General features: G+C 40.5%; 1 protein-coding gene across 2 annotated transcripts in view; it reads left to right on the top strand.

Moving 5' to 3' along the window:
- adamts17 (ADAM metallopeptidase with thrombospondin type 1 motif, 17) overlaps positions 1 to 20,073 on the top strand; it is a 108,914-nt gene extending 88,841 nt beyond the window's left edge. For both annotated transcript variants that reach the window (XM_041935492.1, XM_041935484.1), the window contains 8 exons: positions 5,581 to 5,661; positions 6,153 to 6,310; positions 8,948 to 9,107; positions 12,255 to 12,390; positions 13,348 to 13,552; positions 15,443 to 15,595; positions 17,955 to 18,132; positions 19,662 to 20,073. In XM_041935492.1, coding sequence (XP_041791426.1) covers positions 5,581 to 5,661; positions 6,153 to 6,310; positions 8,948 to 9,107; positions 12,255 to 12,390; positions 13,348 to 13,552; positions 15,443 to 15,595; positions 17,955 to 18,132; positions 19,662 to 19,813 — 1,223 coding nt within the window. In that variant the 3' untranslated portion in view covers positions 19,814 to 20,073. The remainder of the gene's footprint in view (positions 1 to 5,580; positions 5,662 to 6,152; positions 6,311 to 8,947; positions 9,108 to 12,254; positions 12,391 to 13,347; positions 13,553 to 15,442; positions 15,596 to 17,954; positions 18,133 to 19,661) is intronic.
- The last annotated feature ends 775 nt before the right edge of the window (positions 20,074 to 20,848 follow it).

The raw sequence follows: 20,848 nt of genomic DNA, 5'->3' as shown, positions 1-20,848 counted from the left end.
CAGTGCTTCACATACAATATCCTTTGTATGCTTTGTAATCAGAGTTTTCTTACTTACTTTGGGTAGGTGAAACAAAGTCTCCAGGAGGCTGTTGTTTAGTGCACTGAAACTTCCTTTGTTTTTCATTCATAGTTTGTCTGTTTTTGTTTTTTTAAGACAGTTTAGTTTTTGATTACCTGTGGGCATTGATTTATTTGATACGTTTTCTGAATTTAAAAAAAAAGTGCATTGCAGGCTGAGTGCAGATCTACTTAAGCAAACAGACAATGCAGACATAAACATTAGTGTTCATTTAAGTTCAGCAGTTAAGTCTAATTTGTTGTTACTATTTAATTGTTGTATTTTATCAGATGCAAGAGAAGAACAACATGATATTGTTATTACATATTGGCCACTGGCCACACTGCTCTTTAAATATCAGTCATTGAAAAGTCCAGACATAGATATCTGTGCAGTTAGCCATAATGGATATCCCAGCTGATTACTTTCTGTGTTCAGAGACAAGTGCTTAAAATTCATGTGAAAATCATGTGTCTTTGGAAAGCTATGAGGCTCCTATATACATTGTTTTGTGTGAGTTCAACTGTGAGTCTCAATGTCCACATTAATGGGAGATATGCCGGGTTGAAATATAGTATGATTTTCCTTTAAAGCATCTGAATAAAGTACTCCAGTAATCTCACAATGCACTTCCAAAAAGTTTGGGGACAAAGGAGAGACGGATGAGAATAGTGACTCTTTTATTGCTGGGTTGTATTTACTTTACTTTTTACCATGGTCTAAATGTAGCCGCCTGCTGCTGAGTTTTATGGTGGCCCCTCAGGACAGAATTTATACAAAAGCAGAAGCACAAACACAAAGGAAGTGCACTCCAAATCCAGAAATGCTGCAAATTGTGAAACACATAGTACAAAAGAGGACTTCCCTCAGTGGCGTTTCATGGTCACTGTGGAATCGTCGAATTGAGGAATGACTCGCTTTATCCTGTATTTTCATAGCAGAGATCCAGCTAGATCCCAAAATTAACAAAAGAAATCTCCATAAAAATGTTCACTTCAGAAGCGTACAGAATTAGTCATCTCAGAATCAGTCGTATAGTTGGTAGTAACAGGTTGCTGCTGTGCGCCTGACAAAAGAAGCATAAATACAGATTAGCAGCTATGTGATGACATTTAAAATGAATGATCACAGAAGAAGTGAGAGGTGGCTGAAAGTTGTCTTCTTCTTAACACCAATCAGAAGGCAGGACTACTGAGAATCTCTCAAACATCATTCCTGTTTGCTAATATTGACTGATATTTTTATTTACTGGATAATATATGTTTATAGTTTTTGTCGCCCCACTCTGGGTTCTGAATGATAAATGATGATGATGATGATGATGAACAGATAAATATACACCATCAGTATACCAGTTGAGTGATGGCTGAGTTGCATATCCAGGCAAGTTGGAGACTATGACGGGCCTGTTGACCGGCAGGTGTGAAAAACAGCATCCTGTTAAGTATCACACAAGACATGAAGCACACGTAACAGTGTTTTCACTTTTAGTATATTTCTTAAAATCTGTCGCATTTTTAGATTTGCAGTATATTTCCCGAATGAATGAATGTTTGTGCTTTTTCTTTTGTGTATGCTTTGTCCTCAGGGGCCACCATAGAGTTTGCCTTGTAGTCAAGGACATACTTTGACATACTCACTCTTTGACATAATTCAGTATTGTGTTACACCAACCAAAAAAAGAGACAGAATGGATTTAGTGAGCCCCGAGACCTGACCTGACCTCGTCATGTGATGAAGACAGACTAGTGGTAAGAGCACATGATGGTTTCCCCTTATTATGGTGGAGGATGATAGTATTCACACTCTGCCTCTACGAGTAATTTGCATTTCATCCTTTGGGTTCATGCGACAAACTTTTTGGTGTTGTCTTGTCAGTGTGTCTGTGTTTGACGTCAGTCAGAACTGGCGATCAGTCATAAGTAACTGTACTTACTCATGGTGTGTAACAGTGTGCTGTGTGTTTGATGTTCCTAAAGCTCAGAGAATGTGTTGGTAAGTATGAAGTCATATTGGTGTCTGTTAGTGTGTAACGCTGTACAATGAAATGATGTTGGGCATAATTGTGTACTATGTACAGGCACAAAGCAGCTCACATTTGCCTTGTTAAAGACTCTAGTTCTTTATTTGTATCTTTTTCTAGAGCAGAAACCAATATGAATGTTGGTTAACCGTCAACTGACTGAAGACACATCCATTGGTAGAATAAATGTTGGCTGTCAGATTGAGCTGCTTTGTCTTGAAATAATGCCCAACAGGTATAACGATGTATGCTGCGTGTGGAGAAGGGCTGGTGGCTGGTTGTGCGACAGAGATGACACAGTTAGAAAAAAAGATATTATTGTCTGTAATGAGCTTGATTGATAAAGGTACTCTTATAGTTAACACTACCAAACAGTAGCACCCCAAAGTTTTAATAAATTCACCTCATGAGGAGGTCAGTTACGGTTTTGGTGTTGCAAATTAACTTAACTTGGATTATTCCAGAGAATGCTGATAACATCGCAATATTGTCACTTTAAATGATCTTTTCCTGTGTTTTGCCTGTTCTTGCCAATAAACTACAGTGAACAGTGTCATTTGGGGCATGGGCACTTCAAGCCCAGGGTAAAATCTTCTTTAATACCTCTGTTGGTTGAGTCTGGAAAGGCACCTTTCTTGCCTGCATTTCCTGTCAGCCCTCCGTTGCACCTTGCTTAATAAAGGCAGAAAATCCCCCCCCCCTCCAAAAAAAAAAACAAAAAAATACTAAAACACAAACAATCTGAGAATTATAGCTTTCATGCTCACAATGACAACATGCTGATGTTTTACAGGTTGTATTCACCGTGATCCCAATCTCAGCTGAGGAACAGCTGAAGCAGACTGGAATACCATTAGTTTTGTCATTAGTATTATAGCAATGTGTGCAAAATCATAAACCAAAGTATTGGACTAGGAGGAGAAAATCCAGTACTTGTTGAATGAAAATTCTTCATTTGGAGACTATGAAAATCTGGCGAAAATGTCATGTCAATCCAACCAATAGTAATATTTCAAACCGGACCAAAGTGGTGGACCAACTGATCCCTCAAGCAAGAAATGACTAAGTGTATGAACGGTCAATCAATAATGTCTGTGAGTGGATGTCTGACTATGTAGTGTTGTATGGTGCAAATTAAAGATAAATTCAACCACATACAAAAGAAAGACAAAAAAAAAAACAAACAAAAACAGAAGACAAATTGTGATGTAAGGAGGAGAGCCAGGGATGGAGTGAGAGAAGGAAGACATGGACTGATAATAGTCATCAGGTCCCAGATGTTTTTCTTTAAACTGTCAGGGAGTCATTTCCACAAATTTGACAGCTGAAATGCTGCACACCATGACTTGTTCCCACCTCCTCAAAATGAGACTGTAGGTATAGCACTCCATCCCTGGCTCTCGTGAGGACAGTTCCTCAGTCCTCACGTCTCATCCCTGAGAGGAGGCGAGTGAGGGAGGAGCCATGAAAGCCAAATGGAAGGCACCCAAGCAGCAGCACTGGGTCAGACACCATCCATCCATCCATCTATCCATCCGTCCATCCATCCATCCATCTTTTTCCACTTATCTAGGGTCAGACACAAACAGGTCAAAGTGCTGTCAGACTGACATTCAATCAAATAACTTTTGGTTGGATTCCTATGAAATTTTGTACAGCCATGCTAGTCATGGCTAAAGATCAGCAGACTGAGAACCATGAGCATCACTACATTATGCAGATTGTGAACAGCCCTCATTTTCCTAAAGGAGGTGTTAGATTGTTGAATAAGTTTTCTAACTTCCAGGCAGAAATTGGTTTCATGTATGTACAACTTGAAAATCAGCTGATAGACACTTGACATTTGACTGAGTCTGTTGGTTCATAGATAGCTCAGATAGGGTCGGATGGCTGTGTGTGTTTTGGATCTGGTCCCAGGTCGCTGAAAGCTGCAAGGCTAACATCTTTCCTGGCTTTTTTTATTAGGAATATGCAAAATACTCTGCTATAATTAGCACATTTCTTTCCCAAAGGCCAAAATGAAACTCAGGTTAGTGTGTGTGTCTCTGAAAGCCAGTGTCTGTCCCACCAAAAATTACCTGAGTGAGTTTAAAGAAGTACCACTCTGTAACACCACTGTACAGAGCCGAGATAGTGACCACAAACTCCCACTCCCTCTTTCATTCACATCAAATCAGTTATTTAAGTGACTCAGTATTTGTGGCAAGTAGATCATGGATAATAAGGTGCATTGTCAGAAGGCTACATGTCTTATATCAGCATGTCAGATGCTTTTTTAATTAGCATTTTCATGTTGTCTGCTGTTTATCACATTCGCAGTTGGAGCCACAAATTGGGAACATTATTTAGGATCCCACTGAAGACTGCTGCCTATTCAGCAAAGGGAAATTACAGATTTGAATTGAATGTGAACTGGATCTGATTTCCAAGCATTTAGATTTTGTTTTTATGTCAAAACGTAAATTGATTTGATAAGCAGATTCTGCAAGTGCACCCTCACTTACTGGAGTCTCTATATGTTTGTTTCCAAAGAGTATTCAAAATGGAAGGCACACTATAGATGGTATTTTTTTTTTTTTAACTCTTTATTTATTGGTATTTTCATTTTTTCCATAAAGCAAATAACAAACTGAACAAACAGTCAGGGTCCGGGGGTATAGTCAATACATCCAAAGGATAAATTATCCTTTATGTGCATGATATTCATTTAAGACACATAACATTGTCGCATTTACAACAGTCACTCATTGGCCAAATAAACAGTCCATTTCTGCCATCGTTTCTCACCCAGATCTTTTTGAAGTCGGATTGAGTATGGCATTTGTTCAAGGACATGTTGTTTCACTATATTAACAAAGATATCACTGGTGGGGGCGTTTTTCTGGAGCCAACACTCATAATGGCTTTTTTACTTGCTGCCTGCAGAACCTTGAAAAGGTAATTATCAGCTTCATTTAACTGTCCATGAGAAATATTTCTGAGATAAAGGGTTGAAAATGATACATCGATGTCAAAACACAGAACTTTTAGCCACTTCCCTCCAGAAAATCTGGATGGGAGGGGATAGATGGGACAAACACATTAAAACACTAACATGCTCCATAAACATTAATGTGAAATTTAGGTAATCTGTAATAAAAGGGTAAAACACTTTTATGCTCCTTTAATGACATTAACATGGTTAGAAAGATGATAGAACTGTACAAAAATATATGTGATAGGGAGTGAATTCAGTTGTGCAGAGCATCTCTGATACAGACACAGAGGTCACCAGCCCGTCTCTGGCTCTACGGCAACCTCTGTATGCCTCTGGTTTCAAAAGTCAGATAAAGATCAGCACACTGTACTCAGGCCCTAAGCTAATTTACATTTGTCTGACTTTTGCACTCAGTTCTTCTTTTGATCCAGCACCTGTAACAGTTTTTTTTTTGTGTGTGTGTGTGTACTGCGTTTGTCTCTGGATTTGTCTTCACCTCATATGTCTGTCTCTCTATCAGGCTACATCGAGGCTGTGGTCATCCCTGCAGGAGCGAGGAGGATCAAAGTTGTTGAGGATAAACCCTCACATAGCTTTCTGGGTAATGATGCATGTGCTTACTTCCAGATATGCTCACAAACACCAGACCATGTTTCTATAGCATTACAGCAGTGTCTAGACACAACTACTTTAGTACTGCGACTATGTTTTTCCATGTCCCATGTCTATTTGTATGTTAGTGTATGCTCCCCAAAATGTTGAACCATTCATTAAGCAAGCCTGAACCACAGACGTGGCTGAGTAGGTATTACTGTATACGTAGAATAGAATTATTGTAGGAATTACTGTAGGACTGACATTTACACACCAAGTATTAGTCACTTTCTGCCCTGATGAATCCAGTGTAAACAATGAAACACAGAAAATGCACTGTGCACACTTGGTGGCCAAGGCTAACCAGGAATTACCCTGTGACATCCATTTAGTTGGGTTACACATGGAGCTGGGTAGAATGGGTGTTTATTATCTCGTGGAAGACACAGGGTTTGTCTGTGAAAGTGCTTCTTCTGACCTCCTGTGTCTTCCTCACAGCCCTGAAAGACTCCACTGAGAGGTCCATCAACAGCGACTGGAAGATCGAGCTTCCAGGAGAGTTTGAGCTGGCTGGGACCATAGTGCGATATGTTAGAAGGGGATTGTGGGAGAAGATGTCAGCCAAGGGGCCCACTAAGACCCCCTTACACCTGATGGTAAACACATTATGCACTCTGGTCTGTGTTGTTATACCACAATACACCCTGAATACAATGGCAGGACTGAACCATCCTGCTGGTGGCGCTGATGCATTGTGGGACTGTACGCCGCTTTACGTTCATCTGACGACAATGTTGGCCTCATGTAAACACCCTGGTCACGACGTAAAAGTCACAGCCGCATTTCTGCATCACTTTCAACACAGCCTTCGGTCTGAACTGAACAACATCAGATTAATGTAGGACAACAGCAGCACAAGGTGAAACGTGCGGTCTTGCACTGCTTTATAAGACCCCTGTAATAACTGCATTAATCCGCCATCGGCTCTTATGCACAAAATCAGTTTATTAATCTTGGGAACCACTGTGAGAGCCAACAAGAGCAAATATTAAGATACTGAGGAGAATGATAGTCTCATATTTAAAAAAAAAACAGCTTTCCCTTGTAGTGCAGGCCGGCCAACTAAGTTAAAAAAAAGCCTTTGTGCAACCACATTAATAACCTGATAAACAGTCATGTTCATTCATGCAGACTGCATGGATGAATAAATGAATATCCAGTAAAATGCTTTGCTTGCATCATGTGAACAAATAGGAATTAACATTGTGTCATGTGCGTTGTCAGATATTCTAAAACAGTTAAAGTGACAAATGTGACCAGAGGCAGGTCATAACAGCTGTCATTAATTAACTTTAATACATGAGCAGCTTGATGACAGGCCAGAGTAAAACCTGGCTGTTCTCAGGTTTGTGTGCTCTCTGCAGCCAGTGTCTTTACCCCCAAAGATTTGGGGTTTTTGAGGGAAGGGGCATCACTCTAACACCATACATGTGAGTGTTTCTGTAGTCTCAACAACTCCAACAGGGTGACTTCAGGCTTCTCTCTCGCTTATGGCTTCACATCAGTTTCAGGAGTGGTAGTCTAGTTAAACCTGCATTAATGTCATACCAATGATTTATCAGCTTTAGAGTTTTGAACAAACAAACAGCTTATGAAAAAAATAAAATGTGCTAAATTAAGAAGGCTACACATATTATTCCAGTGTGTTGGATACATGTTTAACGTTAAGGTAAACTTATGGGATGGATGGAAGTTGAACTCTGCACTGACAGATGCTCAGTGTGAAGGGACTCACACTGAGATTGGGCCAAGGAGCAGGCTGTTAATTGTTTTTTTGTAAATTGAATATATTTGAGTTTTGGTAGTCTGAAGATGTCATTTTGTGCTGTGGGAACCTGGTCTGCTTTTTTTTTTGTCTATGCTAACCTATTTTCTGATATTTTATGTCCAGATAATTTGGACTGTCCTCTTCTTGGGTCTATTATTTGTTTCTTTTCAGAAATATACTGTGAAATCAAAAAGCTCATGAAGAGGGAAATCCTCTTTCTGATCTAATTCTATATATCTTACACTTCATGCACACAAAAGACCACACACAGTCACCCCGTGCAGAGCTGGAGACATGGCTGAACAGTTGATTACACTATTGGGCATAGTTGTAAGGCAGTGGTCTGGGCTGAAATGGGAGCTAATGAATCTCATGTCATGGACACCCATTTATGACATCTGTGAGGGACACTGAGATCACTACTCGTAAAAGATTGCATTTCATGGATTTCAACACACTGCAAACATACATATCTGCTTATTATCAGGCCATTTGAGTCCTAATAAAACCTGTTTCCAGTTCAATTTGACTCCTTCAAAAAACTGAATGGGATCAAGTGGAATTTTCTTGACACTATGAATTTATCTGCCTTATTCTGAAAATCCTTAGACATGGTTTTTGTACTGGAAACAGTTTAAAATATTATTTTTGGCTGTTTTTTGACAATTTTGGAATGTTTTTTTACAGTGTATTTCTATCAGTTGTCATTCAATATATTTCCTTTTAGTAAAACACCTGTAGTTCAGTGATTTTTATTTTTATGTGTTAGTGGTCTGAGCTTTAGTTCTTGCCCATATTTCTTCTAAATTCAAGTTCGAGTCTGCAGTTGTTACAGGTTGAGGAGTTTCAGACCCAGAATCTCTGCACTATTTTGGATTCGTTGATAATCACCCTCTGCCCCTTTTTCAGCACCTACATACAACTGTCTCACCTATCTGTGATACCCCACAACACAATCAAAAGAACAAATACACTCAAACTACACTGCCAGAGACACAGTATGCACAATACCAGCCAAATACACACGAGCACGTATCCATTACTCACCTACTATCACTCACAAAGAAGAAAATCACAATTAACACTCAATCACTATGTACAACTGTCTGTCACTATCTCTTACTATCACCGTTTCTTTGTTATCCACAATCCTAAAAAAAAAACTCAGAAGAGTTGACAGTCCAGTCTGGATGAGTTAGTGCTCTGAATCGTGCAGAATATCGTAGTGATGCGAGACATACATGTCTGTAACCTTTGACTTAAGACTTGATTGATGGTAGATGTTCATCAAAAGCTAAACTGGGTGTATCACACTTTTCTATAACTGACAACCATCTCCACCCTGTGTGTTTTACATATGGGCTGTGTGACAGTACAAACAGTTCTCAAATTGATCAGACTAATAACTGTATTTGATACAAATATTTTAGTTTGCTACGTTTGATCTTCTCTGTCGTGTACCCAGGTGCTGCTCTTTCATGACCAGAGCTATGGAATCCACTATGAGTACACAGTGTCTCTGAACACAACTCAGGACAGGAGCAGCGAGGAGCAGAAGGAGCCAGAGTATCTCTACATCTGGACGCACAGCAGCTGGCAGGACTGCACTGTCCAGTGTGGAGGAGGTAAGACACGGCGCTACACACTGCCACAGTGAAACCCTGCTCCAGATTACTGCAGCTAAAGCATGCTTTCGTACGTGTAATCTGGTTTATTTCTCTGTGAACTGATCCGCCCAGGTTTTCATATGTGTTGATGCTTTTTGGTAGTTTATCCTTGTTGTCTTGGAGACATCAGATAGATCAGGAGCCATTAAACTGTGCATGTGATGATGTGAGCTGACAGAACATGAGACCTCTTTATTATCCCACAGAGGGAGATTTGTTTGGCAACAGTCAAGTAAAACAAACTAACCGCTGACTTAATCGACATCGGAGATAAAATAAATGTAACATGAAATACTATAAAAATATAACATCAGTTCAACAAAATAGAAACAAAGAGGCTTTGGTCCTGCGACAGTTTCTGCTCTGTGTGAGTGTCGTGTCTGAACATTCCCAATAATTAAAGATCCCAATTCATTTTTTATCTATATTATTAAAATGTGGACTTACAAAACACTGTTAATATCTTTTAAAGCCTCAGATGTAGAAATAAAAGTTTAATTAACCATGTTTACTTCATCTTTTGATTAAGAGATGAAGTTTGTCATCTCAAAAGTTATGTACTTCATAATTTCTAGTTCCAGTTGTCATTATTGTCAAATAAAATCCAAATACAACATGTATCCAAAGATTCTAGCTGAATAAAAGCATCGGCTTCCCTGTTAATTCAGCTGTGTGTTTACAGCAGCTGATCAGTTTGATGTTACTCACTATGATGTGCGCTCTGGATCTGCATGGGATCTCAAGCAGACAGATAAACTCTAATCCACCGTTTAAAAGAGATAAACGAAGCTGTGGTGGGTGTACGCCCAGCTGCCTCATGACTAATCCTCAATCACCTGACCTTGGCTCCTGGATAAAATTATGAGACAGTTTTCTTGTAATAATTAGAAAACTGAGCCCTAATGACAACCAGTGTTTTTTTCTTTGTCTTTACATGGAGCTGTGCTGTATCACAACCTGTGCAACACAGTCTGAGTTACTAACTAACTATAACTATTTATTAAAGGGGAAAGCAAATACATGCACAAGAAGTCACTCGCTTGTTAAAACTGGTAAAAACATGACACAGTGTGCTTACAGTGAAAGCTTCCAGAACAACTTTATTGCACATATTTCTGTGCACTTGAATAATTATGGCAACATGAAGTGGCTTCATCTGACATCACGACAGTATTTTAGTCATTATGCCTGATTTGTGTATGAAAGAGCTCTAGTGTCCTCTAAAGACTTACTGACTGACAGGAATTCATGTGGCAGCAGCTCAGTTCAAAAAAGATGGTCAAGAATTTTCAAGAGGTTCAGACCAAACATCAGAATTGTGAAGAAATGGACCACCACCAATCTAATGATTTGATGAGATGATGTGGTCTGACTGTCTCAGAAACCGAAGATTCTTCTGGGAGTTTCATGCCTCTGGAGACGGTGAAATGTCTGCTGTGACTGGAGGGTCAGAGCAGAAACCACATCTATGGATGCATGTTGCACCCTGCCAGTGGTTCACGCTGCTTCTGGTGGTGTGCATTTCTCAGCACACATTAGGCCCTTTAATACCAACTGAGCATAGTGAAGAAGATCCCACCAACATGACAACGTGGCCTCAACAGCTGCCAGATGTTAATCTAGTATAGCACCTGCAGAATGAGGTAAAACAGGTGATTTCCTGTTTGCAGACGCATCTACAGCAACTGCATGAGGCTGTCATGTCAGCAAGGACCACGACCTCCAAGTAATGTTTCAGAAACCTGTTGAATCCATGACACAAAGAATTCAGCCTGTTCGACAGGCAAGGTGGGGTCCAGAACTCCAAAGGTTAACAACTAATAGCACTGAGTATAAAGTATCTGGCAATAAGTAATCATGCCGATAAGAGTCTCTTCCACCATGACAAAGACAGTTCTATGCTGGATACTATTTTGGGGAGGAATTTCTTTGCATTTAATATGCCAGCAACTCCACACAGATCTGGTGCAAGCTCGTATGTAATAGTTAAAAGGGGAAAAGATTCATAAAGAGAAATGAAGGCAGAATTAAGGAGAAGTTTCTGTGGGGTCGAGGAGGGTAGAGACATACCAGTGGCTAATCCAAGCCAATCATCAACAGCATATTAGACAGAGCAGGCTTCCCTCTGTGTAACTCTCTCTCTCTCTCTCTCTCTCTCTCTCACACACACACACACACACACACACACACACACACAGGGCACAGGGCAATCCTAATTGTCAGGCACCCCACTGCTGATTTCCTGAGCAGCTCATCTTATCCTCTTATTGCTCTGTAATATTGGTATCCAGCGCTCAAAATATTTCAAATTGCATGTGAGAAGAGCACTTTGAAGTCGCAGTCGACTGCTTTTATCCAGGAGACGAGGTCAGGTGCTCCTGGATTAGCAGTCAGTGGAGCAGCCGGGGGTGAGACCACCACTGCTCAGTTTATCTCTTTTTAATGGTGGATTAGAGTTTATCTATCTGCTTGAGATTCCATGTAGATGTATGATTTGACATCAAGGGCTTACAATTTAAGCCACATCTCCACCCACAGTACCCAGAACTGTTAGTCCCAGGAACTACGTTTCAAGAAGCTAATTATAGCTCTTTATTATTTTTGCACAGTTGTTTGGTGGAGCATCCCTCTCGATCAGGATGTAAAGTGTACCTCAGCTGTCTAAAGTGGTTTGTGCTTCTTAATGCATTCATTTTACTGAAATACGAGGCCAGGATAAAAGTCATTTCTTGACATTGCGCTGTAAAACTTCCTCATAGCTGCCTGGCTCACTGGGATTAATATCAAGTTGTTTTTCATGCTCCTGTTGGGCAAATCTCATCGCCCTATAGACAGTACATTAGAAAATGTTGAATATGGTTTTGCTGAACCTTAAATACCTTACCTGACAGGTGGTATTTAAGGTAACCTTAAATACCTTACCTTAAATACCTACAAACCCCTACAAACCCCTCTGTCAGCCGAGTGACAGCTACACAAAAGTCAGTTAATTATAGGTCCAAACTTAAATCTGTCTTCTGCTCTCTGGACATGTTCCAAAACACCCCTCAGAACAGATGGAGTGCTGACCCGTGTGTGTGTGTGTGTGTGTGTGTGTGTGTGCAGGTGAGAGGAGGACAGTGGTTTCCTGTATGAGGATAGCCAATAAAACCATGGAGGTGGTCAACAATAGCTACTGTCAACCTGAGAACCGACCACACCCCCAAATACGACTCTGCAACTCTCACCCCTGCCAGTACCGGTGAGACACACACATGCACACACACACACACACATATGCACACAGACCCGCACATGCATGCACACACACATACACGTTACTCAGGTTATTATGCTTTTCTGATGTTATTTGTACAGAAATGATAAATCATCATCATTCTACTTTTTCCTTTGTTTTGGAATATGCTCTGTAGTAGTTATTGTATTCTTCACTCTAAGCTGGTAAATTAAATGCATCCTCTCTCTGTTGCAGCCCTCCGTCCAGACTAAATCTGCATTTTTCTCACTCAAAATTGAGCTTTTCCAGAACCTTCTCCAGATTGTATATATCTTGGTAGAAAACAGAGCTTTTACTAAACGATGATGTAAGCTGCCCAGCAGGGGTTCAGGGCTGTGTTGCAGTAAAGTAAAGAAGAACTATCACCTCAAACCTGTGATCACTCATTTTAAATGTAAATATAGCCGATTACACCTCACAGCTGATGCTATTAACCCACAATTATAAAACTATGATTTCATCAGCACCCCAGTGCAGCAGCATGGAAATGACTGCTGGTCAGCAGCTTGTATTAATGAGCTGCGATTAAATCTCTGTTTCAAACTTGCTCTCATGCTCACACTAACTGTTGTGAATTTGTCTGTATGACAACACAGTGGCAGTGATCACAGAGCAGGAGGGGCCTGAACAGAGCTTTAACAGGCTGATGTTCAGCAGACGAACCGGCTGTGTCTGTAGCTGCTCGGTCACAGCTGATTGTGTGGCAGAAAAGTTAAAAAGGCAACTTTTATCGATCGCGCTTTGTAGATATAGCTGATCACACAGCTGTTATCATCAACCTGGATTTCTGTATGACATTGTGACCATAAAATAATGATTTGGTCAGCTAGGCTGTCTAAGACTCGATCATCTCTACATTCAGACTCAAAGCTGATGGACTGCACGTTATGAAGTGTCTGTGAACACGGTGCTTTTTCACAGGTGGGTGACAGGAGAGTGGGGATCCTGCTCCGTCACATGTGGTAAAGGTCTTCAGCAGAGGGAGGTGGTTTGTGTTTACCACCTACAGAATGGCTCACTCATCCACACCAGGGACCTGTACTGCCAAGGAGCAAAACCCCCACCTCTGCAGGGCTGTGAGGGCCGCCTCTGCCTCACCATGTGGGAGGCTTCAGAGTGGTCCAAGGTATGTCATACACACACTGTGCTGATGTCTGGGCCTCACCTCCCATTGATAATTGATCTTAGAAGTGGAGAGTGTTTCCTAAGAGCACTTCTACGAATGCTCTTCAATTCTTTCACACATTTCTCATGTGAGCACTTCAGAGGGAGATCACCTTAAAAGCTTATTGAAAAGGTATTTTTCCAGCAGGAAAATGCCACAGAATTACAGTCACGTGCTTTTCACACTCATTTTGCATCAAGCCAGGAAGTCTGTGACAAAGCGCTGACAGCCAAGCATAGACTGAGAGAGAGAGGGGTCAGCAATGCCCCTGTTGAGCAGGACTGAGTGATTGCAGGAGCTTCAGAGACTCAGCTCTCAGCCAGAAAGGCAGGTTAGGACCCTCTAGTGGATCTGGATGATAGCACAGGGGCTAGTACCAGCAAGCAAACATGTATGACGATCATACATTGTCACGGGAAACACGTCTTCAGGTTAAGAATGTTGGAAGATGGATTTCACAGTAATCCGAGCCTTAAGGTACTTTTGGGGAACTGGGACCTTGATCAGTTTTGTCCATGTTGGACATATTTATGAGAAGCAGAGGATGTGTTTTGATACAGGAAATATTTTACGATCCTTGATGCTCATGATTGTCAAGATAAAAACAAGGTTGTGTATTTTAGTCTTCAAGATATAAGGTATTCATTTGACATTGCTGACCAGCATTTAGGAATTAGCCACACTTTTATTAAACTCCTCCATATTTGCTTTTTGGAAGTTATTTTAATGAGTCCTTACTCTTCTAGTAAATCATATATTTCAGATGCACATTCCCCTCAAACAGAAAAATCCCAACAGAATATTTGACCAGCAGCCTGTTGGTTGGGAAACCCAGAGGCCTGCTCCAGCCACCCTGGCCTTCCATCTTCCTTCACAGGTCCAACCCCAAATCTCCATTGACTTAACAGGTTCATATTTATTCATTGAATTACCCGATTATGGGGGTAATTCCATTATAGCATTTTAGTTTTACCCAGTGTCCTACTCACTGAGTCTGCTAGGACTGATGCAAAAAGGTGTTCACTCTTATATTTATCTGTAAACTCAAACTGTTGCTTTTTGGACTTCTTCTCTAACTTGTTCTCTTTTTAAAGATGAATCTCTCTGGGTGTCATACTTCACCTGTTCCCTCTTCACACTGCATATATTCATTAAACTCGCCATATCTTGAGAAGAGACCAGAGGAGGTTTCGCTGCATATATCCCACCAGAAATTTCTCAACTCTTTATTGCAATCAGGTTTATGCTGTTTTGAAATATATAATTTTCCACATCACCGTTGACAGCCCTCCACGATTATAGATGCGTCAGGATCAAATCTTATTTTGGGACTTGCTGCATCCTCTGAACTTGAATTCCATATCGTTCCAGTTCTGACATCACTGCAGTGCAGGTCCTTTTGATGGGTTTTTGCAGAGGTGTGTTAATACATTCAATCATGCCATTCATTTGTTTCTAAAAGCACTCTGTGTGTTATATCACTCAGCATATTGTTCAATTTGCAATTCATGTTCTGTAGTTCTTCTGTAGCTGTGCTGTGTCTTTGTTTTTCCCAGCCACCACCCATTCAGCTTCTTTCTTGTCTGAGCTACAGAGATGCCTTGTATCTTCTATTCAGTTATTTTGGGTAGGCCCAGCACCCATGTGGTAACAAGCGCTAGATCCCAGGAACAGGACAGATGACTTGCCCCCTATTCTGTTGGTTTTGGTCTTTTCAGGCAAAGTGTTGACAAAACCAGACAAACCTAGGCAGCCTTATTCTTTAGAAAACTCAGTTGGCCCTCACTCCTGTACACTCTGCTGATTTCCACTCATTTCTTTCTGTTCTTATTTTCCTGTCACTTCCTCCAGTGTTCATCAGACTGTGGTCGAGGTGTTCGTGAGCGGACAGTGTCCTGCACAAACCCTCAGGGTCTATGTGATCCTCTGTCCCAGCCCACTCAGGAGGAGCCCTGTGAGGACCACTCCAAATGTTACGAGTGGAAGACTGGAGACTGGTCCAAGGTACGACTATCGTTCGACCCCATGCTTCGTGTAGGGTTAAGATGGAATTAAGGTCAGCAGACTGAAACACTTGGCTGAAGGATAAGGCAAAGATTAATTATCATTTCCATGAACACTCCCACTGTTCATTCTGAGCAACTTATTCAGCATTCACTAACCACGAAAATGGAAAAAACCCTCTTAAAAGAGGAAAAAATCATGAACTTGAATTTCTTTTTTACTATTTAGGGAGAATGTAATCCTGTCATTTCTGTTAGTCACAGTATGATAAAATGTACTCACCAAAATAATTGCTGAAATGTAAGAGATATTTCTAACAGTGGAAGAAACACGAGCAGTCAAAGGATAAGACAAGTTGGTATATCCAGATCACCTAAACCACTTTATCTGAAGGTCAAACAGAAATAGATCCATCTGAAATGATGATGAGTCGTTTGACTGTTACTGAGGTTTGATAGCTATGACTTCTTTTTAGCCATGTGATGATTGTATGTATGGATGTATTGTTTAATATTCTGTATATAAGTATTTTGAACAGATTAGGGCCAATGTTTTTTCCACAGGAGAGATGAATTCTGGGGTTTTCCTCTCAGAAGGTCAATCATACAGCTGCCATATAACAACCAGCCAGCATCTGTGCTTGGCTGCTAGTGTCCTGTTATGTTGGATAGGGGAGACATTGCATATTTTCTTTTCTCCTCTTTATGTCACAGTGTTAAAATACAATCTCATTCAAGCTTGAGTCCTTAGACCGACAGTAGGAGGTATGTGTATGAGTGCCTTTAGTTATCAAAGTAACCTGGAGTACATTCAAGAATTCTTTTCAGCTGGTAAATAAAAAGTGTAATAATCTGAAACCCTGCTGATGACATTATTGCTCTGCGCTCACACAAACCTTCTGTGGTGGTGAAAAGCAAAGATTTCTCAGGCAAGCAGGGAGAATCTTCCTCACCAGCCTGCTGAAAGAGCTCCATGAAAGGAATTCACGAATTAATTGATTTATATCGTTGAACAACCAAGCACCAAGTTCCAGTCCATCAGTAGCTTCAGACATCAGTTCCAGGAGCAGATCTTTGACCTTCAGGGCTCCGCTGTTTCTATTTGTGCTTCTCCTCTCATCACCACTTCCTCGTGTCTGTGGGGACTCATTTGAGAGTATAATGATGCTTGGCAAATGAGTTGTTGTCAGACAGCATGTTGTGAGACAGCAGCTCCATTACTGCTGGTCACAGTATTCATCACAGTATTATTAACTTTTAATGACATTTCTTGATCTGGAAAGTCTTGTCTGACCAACAGAAACTGATTTAGGTACAGCAGCCTCATGACACATCACTGCAATGTAGGGCTGCAATACCTGTGCCATTGCTCAATGTATGGATTACGAATTATGCAATTTAATTCATCAATTTGCTTGTAGTAATGATTGGATTAAATCATTGTTTGGCTTATAGTGGCTTTACTTTTTAAGAATACCTATATCATTTATGGTAATTTCAGTAAGTTTGAATTGTACAAAATGAATGAAATGTATTATTAGAACATATCTTGTTGCTATGGTCAAATAGCCATTAAATATACCACTTTGCATCATTCTGAGTAGGTGGGTCCACGAGTCATTAAAATGTGGTCGCAATTCCAAAATGATGAAAGTTTTATCTTGTTAATGTACATATGTCATGTATCAAATTATGAGTATTATGATGAGTAAATACAAAAGTATGGAAGTTTCACATCTTAAATGGTTATTCTATATCTTTGGCATTATTGGGTCGGTTGGGAATACCATACTGTAGATTTTAATAATAATAATAATAATTTTATTTATAAGTGCCTTTCAAAACACTCAAGGACACTATACAAAGATAAACAATAGTAAAAACAAGACACATTTTGACACGTTCCGCTTGACATGTTTATATACTGTTAAAGTAACAGGTCACTTTCCAGCTAAATAAATGAAGGATTTTGTAGGCATATAGCTCAGTGCTTGATTAAACAGTTATATCAAATAGATGCTAATGATCAACAACATATGCAGGTTGATCTAAAATCATTAACTGAAACAGAAACAGCTGTAGGGAAGCAAACCAGGTGAGGATCAGCCATACTAAAGCTTTACTAAGACTAAGACTGGAATCAGGGTGAAACAGCTAGTTTGGCTTCATCCAAAATTTAAAAATACAATTACTAACACCTCTTAACATCACTGACTAACAAGTAGGATCTCAGTTGTTGAACCTATACAACAGAAATGTATGCAGTTTTAGGGGGATTTACAGGTATATAGAAGCATCTGTGTTGACCACAACCCCCAACTTCTGCAGTGAGAGCTGACACCTTCCATTGGCTGTTTCAGTGCTCGTCATCCTGTGGCAAGGGCCTGCAGTCGCGAGTGGTCCAGTGTATGCACAAAGTAACTGGTCGTCATGGCAACGACTGCCCCGTGACGCTGAGGCCGCCGACCTACCGACCCTGTCACCACGGTACCTGCAACGAGAAAATCAATGTGAACACCATCACCTCCCCCAGACTAGGTGAGACACTTGTCACAACTCTGCTCTAAAGTTAGACTGAAAGAAGAACACAGATTCTAACTGAAGACCTCTGACCGGACAGCCACTGAGATCATTAGCAGCTTGTCATTTCAACCAAGAAAGAAATGAGCACTTTCAATAGCATTCAGCTGCAGCGCTCATTAGGTTCTAGAGGTATGCTTTGTTTCATCATGGTAAAGAAACGGGCCTTATGCAACAACAGCTTGTACAACCAGAACTGTTCTTCAGTGGCATGCGACTTCAAAATGCCTTCATATTATATACAAACTCTGTAACCATACTAATTGAACAAATCATGATCAACATGATCAGTTTTACTCAACAACATTCCTCCCATAATTAATTTGTCCCATAACATTATTGATGATATCACTGATAGCATTAAAGCAGGAGGTGTTTAGTTGCCTCCATCTTTTGCCTCCTTGAATGCATGGTGAGCATGGTAAGTAAGAACAAATTTGTTGAGCATTGTTGTACCGTTCACAAACCGCTGGGCCCGGTCCAGGTGAGACCGCAGCCCCCCAACATGAAGCTGGTGCTCTATGCCATTGAAAGGGCGTCATCCGGAGTTGGACCAGGCCACTTGGAACTGAATGTTGTTGAGTCCTTCAGAGATTCTGTTCAGGCCACTTGGTAGTTCCCTTTGCAGAGTTAAGGGTTCATCAGGAAAGACACAATACGAAACAAAAGCACTCAATCAGTTCATAGGGTAGGGTTCAAAGTTAAAATACAGCTCTCTACTTTGAAAAGTGAACACAGGATTTAAGGGGCATGTTTGAGGCAAAGAAATTTAAACACAGCCCGTCCACCTAAAGCAATGCGTAACTGGAAAGCTAATTTTCTTGTGATTGATGAGTGGGACCATTTCAACATTCACTTGTAACAGCAGGTACAATCAACACCAACAATGAACAATTGGAAAGAGGCAACTCACAAAGGAAGTCTCACAGTAATCCACTGATCAACAAGTCAACTTGTTGCATTGACAATGGTCCAGACATTTCCATCCAGTATAATATTTAGTCCAAAACACTATGATCATCCACAGAAAGATGTTGGCATGCTAATCTCCCATGAAATCTTTTCCCATGAAAAGATGTACCTGCTCCTCTTCTTCCGTGTAAAGATCAAGCCTGTTCCCCTCTGGGAATAAAACTTCAGTGTTACATTTCCAAAACCAAATCCAAAGAGACCAAAACCATGAACGTTCTCCCACTGGTTCAAGAACAGTGTTCAGTTTACTTCAGGTTTGCCTTGGATGGTCCTTTTAGGCTAATTGTACAAGAATGGTTGGAAGTTAACTTGATTTAATCAGGGAATACTCAGCCTGGGTGTAACTGGGGACAGATGATGTACAATATGTCGCCTACTTTGTCACGCTATAGCAAAATGCTAGTATTGGCTGTCTTGGAAGGCAATTACAAAGGTGTTGTTTTTATTGAAATGTGATGCAGCTCATGTGACCTGTGAATACTGATTGCTGCCTCTGTCCTCTGTTCATTCTCAAGCTGCTCTGACCTACAAATGCATGGGGGACCAGTGGACGGTGTATTGTCGCGTGATCCGAGAGAAGAACCTCTGTCAGGACATGAGGTGGTACCAGCGCTGCTGTGAAACCTGTAGGGACTTTTACGCCAAGAAAATACTGCACAAGAGCTAATGACCAAATGCACCTATGTGTCTCCAAATAGCGCTCCTTTTTGTAAATGTTTTTAATATTGTTAAATGTTATAAGAATACAATTTCTATTATTGATGGAATGTTTTGTATTTAAGTAAGAAAATGGCGAGTACATGTAAGTGTACATTTTAAATGGGCTTGGAAGCTTCTAGTTTTGATGAAGACTTGAAAATGTCCAATATTTCTTTTGCTGTACACCAAAAAAAAAAAAAAAGAAGAAAAGAAAAAACATGCGGGAGCCTTTAGAACGCCAATCCAGGCGGCTTTATTGCACAGAATGAGTGAAAATAAGTGCTTGATTTTGTAGACTTTTTCTGGCAGGTCTATCAGATAACATGGGATTATGAGTTAGCCAGAGCTTCCTCCTCTACTCTCTTCCTTACTTATGCTCTCCTTTGTATCTTTTACTCACTTGTACTGTATCATAGCTAATTGTTGCAATTTGAGATAACTAGTAAATAGGTTAATACATAAGTAATAATAATACTTAAGTATTAAATTAGTAAACTGTAATAATGTGTAAGTATTGATCAGGAGCCATGGTAACATACTGTAGGATTACAGTGAAGCGACCAAGCTAATGACAGGAGACCCACTGATCCACAGGTCTGAGGGCTGTGGATAGCTCATGTAGCAGAACATGGTGGAAGCTTAAACACACTCTAAGGGTACGTGGTTGTTTTGTTTCCTTTCAGATGTAGTCCGTTGATGGATTGAACGTTTTCTTGCCAAGACTATTACTCTTTTTATTCTCAGATTCATTTAAATTCACATCCGTCAGCTGTGCACCTCAGTGCAGATTCTTGTTTTGTGGTTCAGGTTGTTTGTGCTGTAAGAAGGCGGCGGTCAGTCAGACACCTTTCATTGGTCGTTTCAGTACAAGTCATCCTGACCGTGGGCATGGAACGCTTGCTTAGAACGTGCTGTGCCACTCCAAGTCAAGAACACATGCGTGACTGCAGCCAGCAGGGCTGTTGTGATCCTGCTTACCAAGAACAAACAAGACAATCCAACT

Source organism: Chelmon rostratus, chromosome 1, assembly GCF_017976325.1.
Source record: "Chelmon rostratus isolate fCheRos1 chromosome 1, fCheRos1.pri, whole genome shotgun sequence".
In the NCBI taxonomy this organism is placed as follows: domain Eukaryota; kingdom Metazoa; phylum Chordata; class Actinopteri; order Chaetodontiformes; family Chaetodontidae; genus Chelmon; species Chelmon rostratus.
Note: the sequence above shows the minus strand (reverse complement) of the source record. Positions and strands in the feature narration are given on the sequence as shown.